At 37.2% G+C, this 14,847-nt stretch overlaps 1 protein-coding gene across 6 annotated transcripts in view; it reads right to left on the bottom strand.

The window, feature by feature from the left end:
- Positions 1-14,847, bottom strand: part of TENM1 (teneurin transmembrane protein 1) — a 785,443-nt gene that overhangs the window by 254,736 nt on the left and 515,860 nt on the right. For all 6 annotated transcript variants that reach the window (XM_047716031.1, XM_047716030.1, XM_047716033.1 and 3 more), the window contains one exon: positions 688-887. In XM_047716031.1, the coding sequence (XP_047571987.1) occupies positions 688-887 (200 nt within the window). The remainder of the gene's footprint in view (positions 1-687; positions 888-14,847) is intronic.

Below are 14,847 nucleotides of genomic sequence, written 5' to 3'. Positions count from 1 at the left end.
CATTTGAATGGCATTCTAATTCCCTGCCTATTCCCAACCAGAAGGTAAGGTTTGGACTGAAGTCATATCTGTTGAAAAAAAAAGTAATCCCCTCTTGGTTATGATTCCTTATGCTACTTCTTAGATGGAGCAGGGCCCCAAATGGGTTCATGCAAGGAAGAGATAAGGAAAAAAAGAGAGAAATCAGGTGGCTAACATTTATAGAAGAGCTTTGTAAACCATAGAGGTTTTACATATTTCAGTTATTATTAACAATAACAAGAAAAAATTTCTACCTCTAAGATAAAACCTCCTTTTTGGACTCATTTCCTTTATTGATTTGCATTCTTCCTTGGGACAAAGGGTCAAGGCCATATGGAGCCAGCCAAAGGGGGTGTGGGCCCAAAAGCTAAGTAAGATGAGGGGGCAGGGAAAGCTCATGATCATCCTGTTCCAGGAAACAAAATTGAAATTTCAAGAGTATTTTTTTAAACTTTCTTTTCTGAATTTGCTCACTAAATGCTATTGCTTATTTCTCAATGTCATTCTTTTTCATTCGTTTGGGTGTGATTATTTTGGATATTTGCCAATTACAAACATTGTCTGACTTTACCTTTGACTCCCACACACTTCGCAACTCACAAAAGCTGAACTAATCATCCCACCACCCTCTAAAAAGGGTCAAGAAATGCCCATAACATCAAATACCTGAGTGTGTGTAGGTGGAATGTTTCTTCTGCCATAAATTCCCAGCAGAGAGTCCTTGGCTAGAGAAATATTGAATTTCAGATATATAGGATGGTGGATAGTAATCTGGAAACGCCAGAATAAGCCGGGTGGAATGGTCTGCATGACCTGTGCACCAATGTCAACTTCTCCAGTGTCTATCGCCCGTCCCTTCTGAAACACTGGTTTTAAAGGTAAAGAAAATTGCATATAATATTAATATTATCTTATAAGTTAATGGTTTTTAGTTTTTCAGCACAAATATATGAAAATGACTTACTAAACTCTTTTTTCCTCCCTACCCTACCCATATTTCAAGACTTTACCCAAAATATCTTCCAAGAAGCCCTCCCCAACCAACCACTATACCAGTCTCTTCCTTCTCTTGAACTACTATTGCATTTATTTCCATCATTTGACTCATTTTAACTACTATTTACTGAGGTGGTCTGGGTAGTGACAGGAGATACAACGATGAACAAGATGCAGTTCTTGCTCTCAAGGAGCTTTAAATATATGAGAGAAAATAGGACAAGTGTACAATAACTATGTTGTAAAGGAAAATAAGTGCTCTGGGTATTCAAAGGAGTAAAGGGTATTTGGTTGGAGGATACTCCTCATTCTTAGCTGTCTAAATGCCTTTTATCTTCCTTTATTTTTCTTCTTAGTGCTTATCACCCCCTAACATACCATATGTTTTACTTGTCTATTACCTATTTTCTCCCAAAAGAATATAAGCTCCATGAGGCTGTGGCTGTTTTGTTCCTTGTTTTATCCCCAGTAACTAGAGGAATGTATGCAAACAGTATGTGCTCTGTACATATTTATTCAACGAGTGAATGAATGAATGAATGAATGAGAAAAGGGTATTTATGGGAAGTACTGAAGATGGGCCCTAAAGGAGGGAGAAGATTTCAACAGAGCTGTTGAGAAGAATGTTCCACTGGGAAGGAACGCCTTGCACCAAAACAAAGAGGAGAGAAACTTGTAAAGCTATAGTGGTGGCTGTGTGTCTATAAAGAAGAACAGTTAGAGATAGGGCTGGAAGGAAAGGATGGCATCATAGGGCCTTGCATGCCAATCCTGAGGGTTTATCGAGTAAAGATGGAAATCCATTAAAGGTTTTTAAGAAGAGGGGAAATATTTGGGTACATTAGAAAGACTAATCTTGAGGCAGAAGGTAGAATGATATAGAGCAGGGAAACACAAGGATGATAGAGAATTATGGAGCAATAATTCAGGTGAAATGACATGAAGATCTAAATTCAGGGTGGGCTCAACTTTACTCAACTTGGGTGGGCCCAAGTTTACATGGGATAGTCCATTCCAGGCAACTATAAAATAAGCAAGTGGGACTACATCAAACTAGAGAACTCTGCACAAAAAAAGAAACAATCAGTAAATTGAAAAGGCAACGCACAAAATGGGAGAAAATTATTTGCAAACCATGTATCTGATAAGGGGTGAATATCCAAAATGTATAAAGAATTTATACAACTCAATAGTAAAGAAGCAAATAATCCAACTCAATAGCAAAAAAGCAAATATTCCAATATAAAATGGGCAAATGACTTTTTTCTAGAAAAGACGTACAGATGGCCAATAGGTATAAGAAAATGTGCTCAACATCACTAATCATTGGGGGAAATGTAAATCAAACCCATAATGAGTTAACACCTCATATCCTGTTAGGCTGTTATTAACAAAAAGATAAGAAATAACAAATGTTGATAAGGATGTGGAGAGAAGGGAACCCTTTATAACCTTATACACTGTTGGTGGCTATGCAAAATGGTACAGTTGTTTTGAAAAACAGTATGGTAGGTCCTCAAAAGATAAAACTACCATATGATCCAGAAATCTCACTTCTGGGTGTATATCCAAAGGAACTGCAATCAAAATCCTGAGCAGATATCTACACACCCACATTCACTGCAGCAATACTCACAATAGCCAAGATATGGAAACAACCTAAATATCCTTTGATGAAAGAGTGGATAAAGAACATGTGATGTGTATATTACTTATATACACACACACATATATATATATATACACACAATACATATATATAAAATACTCCATTGTGTATAAATACATGAAATATTATTCAGCCACCCAATAAAAAAAAAAGGAAATCCTGCCATTTTCAACAACATGGATCAATCTGGAGGGCATTATGCTAAGTAAACCAAGCGAGACAGAGAAAGACAAATACTGCATGATATCAGTTATGTGTGGAATCTATAAAAGAATAAAAGCCAATTTCATAGAAACAGAAACTAGAATGGCTGCCAGGATTGGAGGGAGGGGGAAATGGGGTGATGTAGGTCAAAGGGTACAACTTTTTAGTTACTACGGGAGCTCAGACAATTTAACGTAGAACATGGTGACTATAGTTAATAATACGGCATTATATACGAATGTTGTTGAGAAAAGATCTTAAGCATTCTTACCACACCAAAAAAGTTAATTATGTGAGGTGATGGATATGGTAATTATCTTCACCTTTTTAATCATTTCTACATTGTATAGGTTTATGAAATCAGCATGTTGTATACTTTAAATATATACAATTATACTTGTTAATTTCTGCTTGATAAAGTTAAAAAGTCACATATTACTGAGGAAGTATTAAACTGGGTTATCCTAAAAAATGAAACAAGATGGGATCGGGAGGGAGACAAACCATAAGAGACTCTTAATCTCACAAAACAAACTGAGGGTTGCCAGGGGGAGGAGGGTAAGGAGAGGGTGGCTGGGTTATGGACACTGGGGAAGGTATGTGCTATGGTGAGTGATGTGACATGTAAACCTGGCGATTCACAGGCCTGTACCCCCGGGGCTAATAATACATTACATGTTAATAAAAAAATTAAAAATTAAAAAAATAAGCCTCACCTAGACAACAAAGAAAAAAATAATATAGCAAGCTCAGAAAAAAAAAACACCCCCAAACTGGGTTATCCTATAGAATGATACAAATATCAATGAACTTCAGATTATTATAAAATTTAAAAATCTTATTGTACTTTCAAACATAAATACTAAAATATAAAAATCTATTTTTCATGCTAGAGAAAATAATACTGAGATAAAAAATAATTTATCTAAACTAAGGCAAGAAAGAGAAGGCACAGACTAGATGGATGAATCAGAAAACATAAAGAAGATGGAAGACAAATTATAATAAAATAAAGAGCAAAGAACTAAATGCTTATGTTAAAAGGTAAAGTCATCACTCCGGATTAAAAAGTAAAATCTGAAGACATATATTTTACAAAAAAAGTATTTAAAATATAAAGAGACTGGGGCGCCTGGGTGGCTCAGTGGGTTAAGCCGCTGCCTTCAGCTCAGGTCATGATCTCAGGGCCCTGGGATCAAGCCCCGCATCGGGCTCTCTGCTCAGCAACGAGCCTGCTTCCTCCTCTCTCTCTGCCTGCCTCTCTGCCTGCTTGTGATCTCTGTCTGTTAAACAAATAAATAAAAATCTAAAAAAAATATAAAGAGACTGATTTATAATAATAAAAGTTATTTTCTTGGGAAGAAAAAAAAGAAGAAAAGACAATGTAAAGGAAGATTCTAGCAGAGCACTTACAAACTTGAATGTGCTTAAGGAAGGGCATCTAGCTAATATGCAAATTATGATTCAGTAGGTCTGAGGTTGGATATTTCTCACAAGCTCCCAAGTAATGCCCATGTTGCATGGTCCACAGGCTACACATTGAGAAGCAAGGTTCTTAGGACACTGGAATGCTAGGTATGGAGGCTAAGGAAGAGTCAAAACTGACTCCATGGCTGTTGAGTTTGAGTGACTCAGACAATGCCAGTAGCAAAAACAAGAAAACTAAAAGGAGATGATTAGTGTGAGAGGATGTCGAGTTTGGACAAGCTGATCTTTATTATTTATCGCCATATTTTCTAATTATTTCCGATGTGCAAGTTTACTGTATGTTTCTGTGGAATTCTGTGTTAAGTGGTGGCAGGGAGGGAAGGGATAGAAGAGGAGGGGCAAGAATTTGCTTGCCTTGGTTTTAAACCACAAGGATCATACTTCAAGAGGGAAAATCCAATTTGGTCTCATTTCATACTGCCTTTATATTTTTCAGCCATCAACTCTTTCTCCACACCAAACACAGTTTAAAAACACACATGGTCTCTGTCCTTTGTGTTCACTTGCTATAAAATTAACAGCCCATTAAGAAACACACCTGCAGTGGCTTTATTCAGAGGCCAATGCCTTCTAGCTTTTAACTCCCTAAAATGCCTCCATTATTGCTTTTTGTGTTAAGGCCAAGAGTAATAACTATTTTAAGAATGTTCACTGTTAACTGCTAATAATAGATTTCAAATGCAATTTTGAACATAATTATGTATTACAGGACACATAATTTTGTGGAATTGACATTTATAATAAAATATACCCTTTGAGATGATAAATGACCAACCGAGGACCTTATTTTTCACTGAAAGTTACTTTTTCCTATGTCAGACAGAACGGTCTTGTCCCCAAAGGATTGATTATGCATTTAACTCCTAAGGTCCTGGAGCTGACAGATGTCTTCAAAGAGCAGACAATTAACAGACTGTGTTTATGTGGATACTTCCATTCTCGACCTAATGTTCAGTTTGTTCAATCGCTGTCCTCAATCAGCGGCTCTTATCACTTCTTAAAACGCATCATTTGGTTGTTCAAACACTATTATGAATATAAAATAATTTAAAATTATGTTCAACAAACACTATTTTAAAGGTGATACAAATAGCCTTTAATGAATGCAGACACTGTCATTTTAAAAAATCAGGGCAAAACTGGCTGATGGACATTAACCTTTATATACGAGCCTTACCAAATGCTACACCATGTCTTCCTTCTGCACTTTATAGCATCATATACTGCATAATGAGGCTACTTAAATGTTATTCACTAAATCAAAAGAAACTCGTGAAGTTGTGTTGTTGGAGCTTCCTGGTTACTAACATTAGTAAATATCTAAAGCATATATACTAAGTCATTTGTAAAAATGATTTGAAAAGATGGTCTTAACCTTTGAAAGCCTGCATCACAATTAAAACAAGATAGATGAAGAGACATGACAACATGAATGAACATGTGGACTATAATTTAAATAAAAATAGCATAGCAAGCGAGTTGCTGCAATTTGGTATTAAAGAGAAATTCTCACAGCTTGCAGATGGAAAATTTCTCAGCCTCTAACCTTTAACATCGAGTGTATCAGAAAGGGGGACGTCTCCCTGCTAGCAATCCTGCTCCATTTTGTCTTCTCTCAAATTTTGTTATGGGTTACAATGTAGTGTTCTTAGTTAATTTACTATTTCATTTTTTTCTTAATGTAGCTCAAAGGGGAAAATTAAAGAGAAGAAAATGGCATGCAGAGAAAATGGATGTGGATTCCACGATATGGAATGTGATTTCAGGAAGACATTCTGTGCCAGGATAAGGAAGTGGAATAGTTTTGGCCAAACCTCACATGGCCCCTGATCCCTCATTTGCAAAGTGTTAGCAGCAGGACTAAGATATAGCACAAAGGTCCGGATTCTGTAACATGAATGTTTTAATGTCATTTAATCACTTAGATTGCTACAGCATATCGAAAGGTCCAGGAAGACCGTATTCTCCAGTAGCAGAACACTCCCTTGCAGAAATGCAAGAGGAAGAGCCACAGCTCATATCAAACTGTGCAGTACTATCGTTATCATAGTCCCACCAATATCCCCTAATTTAGTTTGAGCTAAACACTCTCTTTATAGCTTGCAACACAGGCATCAACTGCTGAGTGGTAAAAACCAATGGCAGATAGGCCGTGTGGAAGGATGGCAAGCTAACTGACAGTTGCTTAGTTTAAAAGGAAAAGGTCAAGCTACCTGGCAGGTAAATATAGAGGCCCGGAATTGGTGACAGACACTGTATGCAATGGAACCAAGCCTTCATTACCTCTAGACTCAGACACATACCTGAATACTAAGAACATAATTATTAACAAAACTGTCCTTATAAGACAGGGGTAAGTAGGCTCTGCTGGACACAGACATGTATGTATTTTTTTCTACTTAATGTAGTTAGACCGGCTTTAATGATCCTGCACAAAACTCTGTGAAACATGAGTAGATGACACTGACATGTGGTCATTAAAAAGATTCTCATATCAGGTCCTCGTGTAAAAATGACCAGGTTAAAGGCTGTGGTATTGTCCGTAACAGCAGTGTTAGCAGTCTTTTAAGGGACTTGCAAGTTCCATAAAATGTATCTAAGCTAAGAAGATACTGGCGTTATTTTATTTATTTATTTATTTATTTTCAAGATACTGGCTTTAATTAACTGAAGGGGATGTTGTCCAAAGGGATGAAAAAGAAACATGCCTTAAGATCATATTTGCCCTTCACCTCACCCTATAGCACGTTCAAGGTCCTCAGAAGACAGCAACAAATACCTTTGGTATGGTCATTCACCTGAATTAATCCTAGTGTGTGTCTCATGGCATAAGTACCACCTCCCTTTTGTTCCTTCAAACATAATAATTGGTTCATAGTTTGAAAATCATTATGAAATTTAAAATATCAGTGCTTGGAACAAAATGGAGAGGTGAAATGAACCCCTAATTCCTGTGATTAAAAGCTGCAAAGAGATACAAAGGGGACAGTGAAAACCTATCCTACCCTTCCCATCTAAGTAGCCTTGTATACTTTTCTTTACATAAACTATTGAAGAAAAATATGTATTCAACTCTCAGTTTTTCAGGGACAGATTTTCCAGATTGTATATTACACATGCTTTTTATATCAGTTCTATAACCCAGGAGTATGCAGGTGAAAGAAAAGGAAGAATGAATCTGGTACATGGTAGGCACTTGGTAAATATTGTTTGGATGAATAAAATAGTAAACTTGATAATTTATTTAGTAATGTTGATCATTTACTTTGACATTTTGGTATCAGGTTTAGTGGGAAGAAGAACTGAAACATCACACGGAGACCTTTGGGAATTAACTGTGAATAAAATATGTTTAGACATAAAATACTCCTGCCTTCCTGACACTGATAATAGATCGCTGATTGTGTGGCAAAGTCCATTAGCAAATATTACACTTGAGAAATACATGAGTGTGTAAGTGTAAACAATTACGTCCAAACACTGAAAGACTTCATGTGCCAATACAATACCTCATCTAGTATTACATACATCTTCTCAGACAGAAGTGAAATGGTATTGTTTAAAATCTCACCATTAATTAAAAGACAAATTTTGAATTGCATTTTGACCCTCTATATCTGTTTGTTGAACATACTGTTGTTTAAAAGACTTAATTATCTTTTTAGAAGTATTTCTTGAAATTCTGTCATAAGGATTTCCACTTTCTTAAATTTTTTAAAAAAATTTCACAGCTCTTCTGGTGTGTTATAATGACCACTAAGTAATATTCACAAACATTAGTTTCCAAATTTCAGGCTCTCCTGATGTGATATACAATCTCATACACTGAAACACAAATTGTTTGTAGAATCTCAGTCTGTGGATTATTACCAATGGTATACGAAGTAGTCAATCTTTCTGAATTTCTTTGGTGAAAACTTGAATGGATACAAAACTCAAATTTATCATCACATTTTTACACATTTAAACAATGACTCAGAGTCATGGTCAATATGGTATAAAATACCTCCTTAAAAGAAAATATTCAAATGCTAATGAATAAATATGGACCATGCAATGAAAAGACAAAAAAGGAAATTAATGATTTCCACTTATAATATCATCAAAAAGAATTTAAAAACTTGGGATAAATTTAACAAAAAAAGCTGCAAGTTGGGGCACCTGAGTAGTTCAGTTGGGTGAGTGTCCAACTTTTGGTTTCAACTCACGTCACGATATCGGGGTCCTGGGATGGAGCCCCGCATTTGGCTCCATGTTCAGTAGGGAGTCTGCCTGAAGATTCTTTCCTTCTCCCACTGCCCCTTCCCACCCCCAGCTTACACTGGCTTGCACACTTTGTCTCCCTCTCTAAAATAAAGAAATCTTTTTTTAAAAAAGTTGCAAGACTCATACACTGAGAAAAACAAAACATCACTGAAAGAAATTAAAGAAGGCCTAAATAAATGGAAACATCCATATTCATGGATTACATGATTTACTGTTATTAAAATGGCAATACTTCCTAAAGCCATCTACAGAGTCAATGCAACGCGTATCAAAATTCTAACTCCCATTTTCCAGAAATACACTAGCTGAGCTAAAATTCATCTGGAAATTCAAGGAACCCAGAACAACTAAAGCACTCTTAAAAAAAGAAAAAAGGAAAACACTTCCTGATTTCAAAACTTATTACAAAACTACAGTAATGGTACTGGTATTACAATAGACATACAGATCAATAGAATAGAATTGAGAGTCAAGAAATTAAACATCACATTTATGGTCAGCCGAATTTCAACAAAGGCACTAAGACAATTCAATGGGGTAAAGAATAGCCTTTCAACCAGTGGTGATGGACAAGTGGATATCCACAAGCAAGAGTGAAGTTGAACCACTCCCTCAACACCATATATAAAAATTAACTCAAAATGGACCAAATATCTATATTTAAGAACTAAACCTGTAAAATTCTCAGGCAGAAATCACAGGCCTAATTCTTTGGGACCTGGGGTTTGGCAGTAGTTTCTTAAATATGATAACAAAAGCACATAAAGTGGAAGAAAAAATAGATACATTTGACTTCATCAAAATTAAAAACTTCTGTGCCTCAGAAGACACCATTAAGAAAGTGAAGAGACTGCCTACAGAATAGGAGAAAATGTTTGCAAATCATATTTTGGAAAAGAGGCTTGTATCTAGAATACGTTAAGAAGACTTACAAACTGACCAGTAAAAATCCAAATAAACCGATTAAAAAATGGGCCAAGGATCCAAATAGACATTTCTCCAAAGAAGAAATACAAATGGCCAATAAGCACAGGAAAAGAGGCTCAACCTCATTAGCCATCAAGGACATGCAAGTTAAAAACACAACGAGATACCACTTCATACCCACTAAGATAGCTAAAATAAAAATGATAGACAATAAATGTGTTGACAAATGTGGAGAAATTGGCACCCTTTTAACTTTGGCCTCTTAAAAAACTGAAAACAGGTGTTCTAACAAAAACTTGTACATGAATGCTTATAGCAGCATTATTTATAATAGCAAAAAAGTGAAAATTCACAAAGGTCCATCAGTTGATGAGTAGATAAACAAAAATATGGTATACTCACACAGTGGAATATTATTCAACCATAAAAAGGAATGAAGTATCAGTACATGTCACAACATGGACAAACTTTGAAAACATTAAGTTAACTGAAAAAAGCCAGATGCAAAAGAATACACATTATATGATTCCATTTATATAAAATGTACATGTAGGTAAATCTATAAAGACAGGAAATAGATTAGTGGTTGCCAGGGGCTGGGGAGAAGTGGGGATATCGGGTAACTGCCAATGCCTATGAGGTTTCTTTTCAGTGTGATGAAAATATTCTAGAATTAAATAGCCATGATGGTTACACAACTCTGAATATGCTAAGAATTGCTGAATTGTATACTTTATTTTTTTAAAAAGATTTTATTTAGTTATTTGACAGAGAGATCACAAGTAGGCAGAGAGGCAGGCAGAAAGAGAGGGGGAAGCAGGCTCCCTGCTGAGCAGAGAGCCCGATGCAGGGCTTGATCCCAGGACCATGACTTGAGCTGAAGGCAGAGGCTTAACCCCCTGAGCCACCCACGCGCCTCTGAGTTGTATACTTTAAATTGGGAATTATATAGTATGTAAAATATAGCTTATTAAAGTTGTTCCAAAAGATATGGTTCTAAGTTCTAAATTGGTATGTAGAGCCTGCAGACACACATACACACAAACTATCATGACCTGTCCAAGAGTTCTGATGTGTTTCCAAGTGGTTTTAGATGGTTATCTGATACCTAGAAGCTGAATTGTCTCCTGGCCAGTATTTTGGAATATGTCATTGGTAGCACACAGCAAGGATGCCCATTGTCTATATTTTTAAACAACGTCAGACTAACATTGGGCTAGTTACGGCTCAATTTATCCAGCATCCCCTTTATATCTTAGAATGTAAGTCCCCAAAGGACAGGGAAGTCATGGCTGTCTAAAATCTTGACATCTGGGCTGCCTGGGTGGCTCAGTGGGTTGGGTCTGTGCCTTTAGCTCAGGTCATGATCTCAGGGTCCTGGGATCGAGTCCCGCATCGGGCTCTCTGCTAGGCAGGGAGCCTGCTTCCTCCTCTCTCTCTCTCTCTCTTTCTCTACTTGTGATCTCTCCATCAAATAAATAAAATCTTAAAAAAAAAAACCTTGACATCTACCTTCCGGGCATTTCATAAAGGCAATTATATTAAGACCCACCTATCCATAGTTGAGAGTGATAAGGGGATTGTACAACTTCTTGTGGCAGGCCCTGGGGAAAAGCAGCAGCCTGCAGAGGCACCAGTTTTCAGGGGTTGTCTTATTTGTTATCGCTTTTAATTTCCATCTTTAAGGAACTCGGAAAATATTCAGTAATATCAAATTAAAACATCTCCCAAGCAAAACTCATAACACATAGTAACAACAATACTGGGGTGCCTGGGTGGCTCAGTCAGTGAAGTGTCTGCCTTCAGCTCAGGTCATGATCTCAGGGTCCTAGAATCAAGCCCCTGTGTTGGGTTCCCTGCTCAGCGGGGAGTCTGCTTCTCCCTCTCCCTCTGCTGCTCCCCCGACTCATGCTCTCTCTTTCACACTCTCTGTCTCAAATAAATAAATAAAATCTTAAAATAACGATAACAACAACAGTAATATGAAATTGGGATAGATAGTAGCATCTATGGAACAAGGTACAAACATCTATGGGTCCTCTTTTGGAACTCCTACCTCTCATTTTCACAATATCAATATGCCTCTCTCATACTCAGTGTGCCATAAAATTCCGTGTCCCAGTTTCTCTCTGAGGCTCCTTCCTTCTCTTCTGTCCAGACTTTGGACCCTTCACTCTCTCTTTTCTTACTGGCATTCTCAATGTCTCCCTCTTTACTGGTTTCTTATTCTTTGTCTTCAAACAAGCACAAGTCTTTCTTAAAACAAAACAAAACAAAAAAACAACAACTAAAATGACCCAGCTGCCCCTTCATCTAGTTATCGTACTATTTATCTCCTTCCTTTCTTTGCCAAGCTGTCACCATCTGCTGCCTCTATTGCTTCATTATCCATTTACCACTTAGGCTATTACCATCTGCATTTCCCCCCACTACTCTATTAGTCCATTCTCCTAAATATGTGCTCTTTAAGGTCAACTTGGATTGATTTTTCTGGTTTCTCAAGGCCCAGCTCAAACTACTTCTGTAATAAACAATCATCTTTTCATCTTTTGTCTTTTAAGCTCTTAATCACCTAGCCATCTTATTTCTATTTCTGTACACCAGTTGGTTGCATGTTATTTTGCATTGTGCGTGCATGTATTCGTGCTTCCTCCAGCTTTCCTGCTGAATAGGATTTTCTCAAGGGCAAAAGCTATGTCTTCTGCTTCATTTATGAGCATTCCATAGTACTTGGTTCAGTTAAAATAGCATCTTGACTCACATAGCACTAAAAATCATGAACTTCTATGCTTGTAAACAGTAAGATTTCATTTTTCTTCCCTTGATATTATTTTCATGGAGAGGTTGGGGAGGTCAAGAATCATTTCTCCTACAATCTAACTTTTTGCTTTTATTCTTCCCACTCTCTGAGCCACTGGCAATGGGACTATGGTATCTGTGTGCAGTTCTCAGACCTTCGGTAGGATATATAATGGACATAGGAAAAGGCAAGTAAAACGACTGAGGGAAATACAGTTACAAGGAGAGTTCAGAAGTAAAACCAGGGGATCATGGTATTAGAAAGGTGGAGGCCAAGAAAGGATATGTGATTATTATCTACGGGATTGCCGAAGTTACGCAAAGGGAAATGCAGACTTGTGCATTCAACCCTGGAACTCTAAGATTTTGTTTTCAAAAGCAAATTTTACATATGAGAATTACCTTTATTTTTTTTTAAAGATTTTATTTATTTATTTGACAGAGAGAGATCACAAGTAGATGGAGAGGCAGGCAGAGAGAGAGAGAGGGAAGCAGGATCTCCGCTGAGCAGAGAACCCGATGCGGGACTCGATCCCAGGACCCTGAGATCATGACCTGAGCCGAAGGCAGCGGCTTAACCCACTGAGCCACCCAGGCGCCCCTGAGAATTACCTTTAACTTCATGCAAAAGCTAGTAGAAGTTTGAACTTCCTCCACAAATAATATAGCCGAGAGATATAAACAGATACTCAACAGAATTAGGAACACACATGGCTGGTAAATTTCTACAATGCACTGTTTCTCTCAAAAAACTGTGATGGTATAAAGATGTTCTGGGCAGATCCCCTAGCTTTTGAAGGACTATTCCAGGAGGATCCATATGCCATCCCACAGCACACCAGCAGCGCCCCTGTCAGATGTACACTGTTAGGCTAGAGGGACCACGAAGGAGATACATTCCACAGGAAAGGTGTCTATTAGTTAAACAAACAAACAAAGTAAAGTAAGGATTAAAATGAAACAAGAAGGAAACATTAAACATATATGACCAAGAACATTTAACATGAATTTTTTATACCGTAAATAAGTTTGCCTTTTAGCCTAGTGAACCCTTTCCATAAATCTGTTTTAGAAGTCAGGTTTCCAGTATGCTTTAGAAAAGCTTTTGTTAAAACTGAAGTATATTGATAAAGTGATTTAATACAGTTGAAAACAAGCTGTAGCACTCTAGCTAGACCCCCTGAAACCTTGTATTAGAGAAACATCTATATAGCATTATAGGAAACATTTACTGTAATTTGCCATCAATCTTTAAAAATAATAATGTTACGCTCCTAACATTGTTGTCTTTGTTAGGGCATTACTACTATTTTATTCATGTGGTTTGTTGTGCTTATATGAATTATTCCCAATTCTACCACAATGTCCTGGGCTCTAATATCCTTTAAGTAAAAGATATCGAAACTATGGGTTGACTCAAAGGGCAGCTGAGTGCATTTTAATATCCACATGTCCTATGAACCAATATTGAAGAACCACAGAATTATACTGCAGGACTGTGTTCCATCTGAATGCACAGTGATTACCTGGGTGGGGTTGGGGCAGTTCTTTACTTTTGTACCACAAAATGAATCTTTACCTACTGGCTGGGTCTGTGAAATAAATGTCAGTGAAACTACAAGTAAATCTGAAATTCAGGTTTTTATTTAAGATCCACAACTGTCGGGCGCCTGGGTGGCTCAGTGGGTTAAGCCGCTGCCTTCGGCTCAGGTCATGATCTTGGGGTCCTGGGATCGAGTCCCGCATCGGGCTCTCTGCTCAGCCGGGAGCCTGCTTTGCTTCCCTTCCTCTCTCTCTGCCTGCCTCTCTGCCTACTTGTGATCTCTCTCTGTCAAATAAATAAATAAAATCTTAAAAAAAAAAAAAAAGATCCACAACTGTCATTGAATAAATTGCGTCCAATATAAATATGCCACAGGTAAAACTCAACAAAACACCACCACAAAAAAGCAAAACAAACAAACAAACCAAAAAAAAAAAAAACAAAACGAAAACCAAAACAATCAATACACACACACACACACACACACACACCTCTCCAGCTAGGTCTACAATGAAAGGAGGTCATGAAAGGTACATTTGGGTTGTTAACTTTGAATCCCCAAGGAGTATGTGTTCTGTTTTGAGGAGGAGGGGAGTCTTGCTGAACCCAGGTCTAAGAACTCTTACGGAAAAGATATACATTTCGCCACATGCATGCAGATTTTTAATCAAGACAGCTGTTACTTAAACAACTGGCCTTGAGAAAAGAAGTTTTAAAAGAAGAGGCTCAAAGAAGGGTCTTGAGCTAACATTAAAAGACTAGATCCTCTTTTCAGCTGTGCCTGTAGTTGTACCTATTATGCAAGCCAAGTCTCTTAACCTTCTTGTGTTTTCCTTTCTCAAGTGTAAAACAAGGGTAACAATAGCTGCTACAGCATAAAACTGTTATGTGGATAAAAGACATTAAAGTATTTTGAAATTGTAAATGTTCTCTA

This window comes from Lutra lutra, chromosome X (genome assembly GCF_902655055.1).
Source record: "Lutra lutra chromosome X, mLutLut1.2, whole genome shotgun sequence".
Lineage (NCBI taxonomy): Eukaryota > Metazoa > Chordata > Mammalia > Carnivora > Mustelidae > Lutra > Lutra lutra.
The sequence above is the reverse complement of the archived record's forward strand: the minus strand, read 5'-3'. Positions and strand labels throughout refer to the sequence as shown.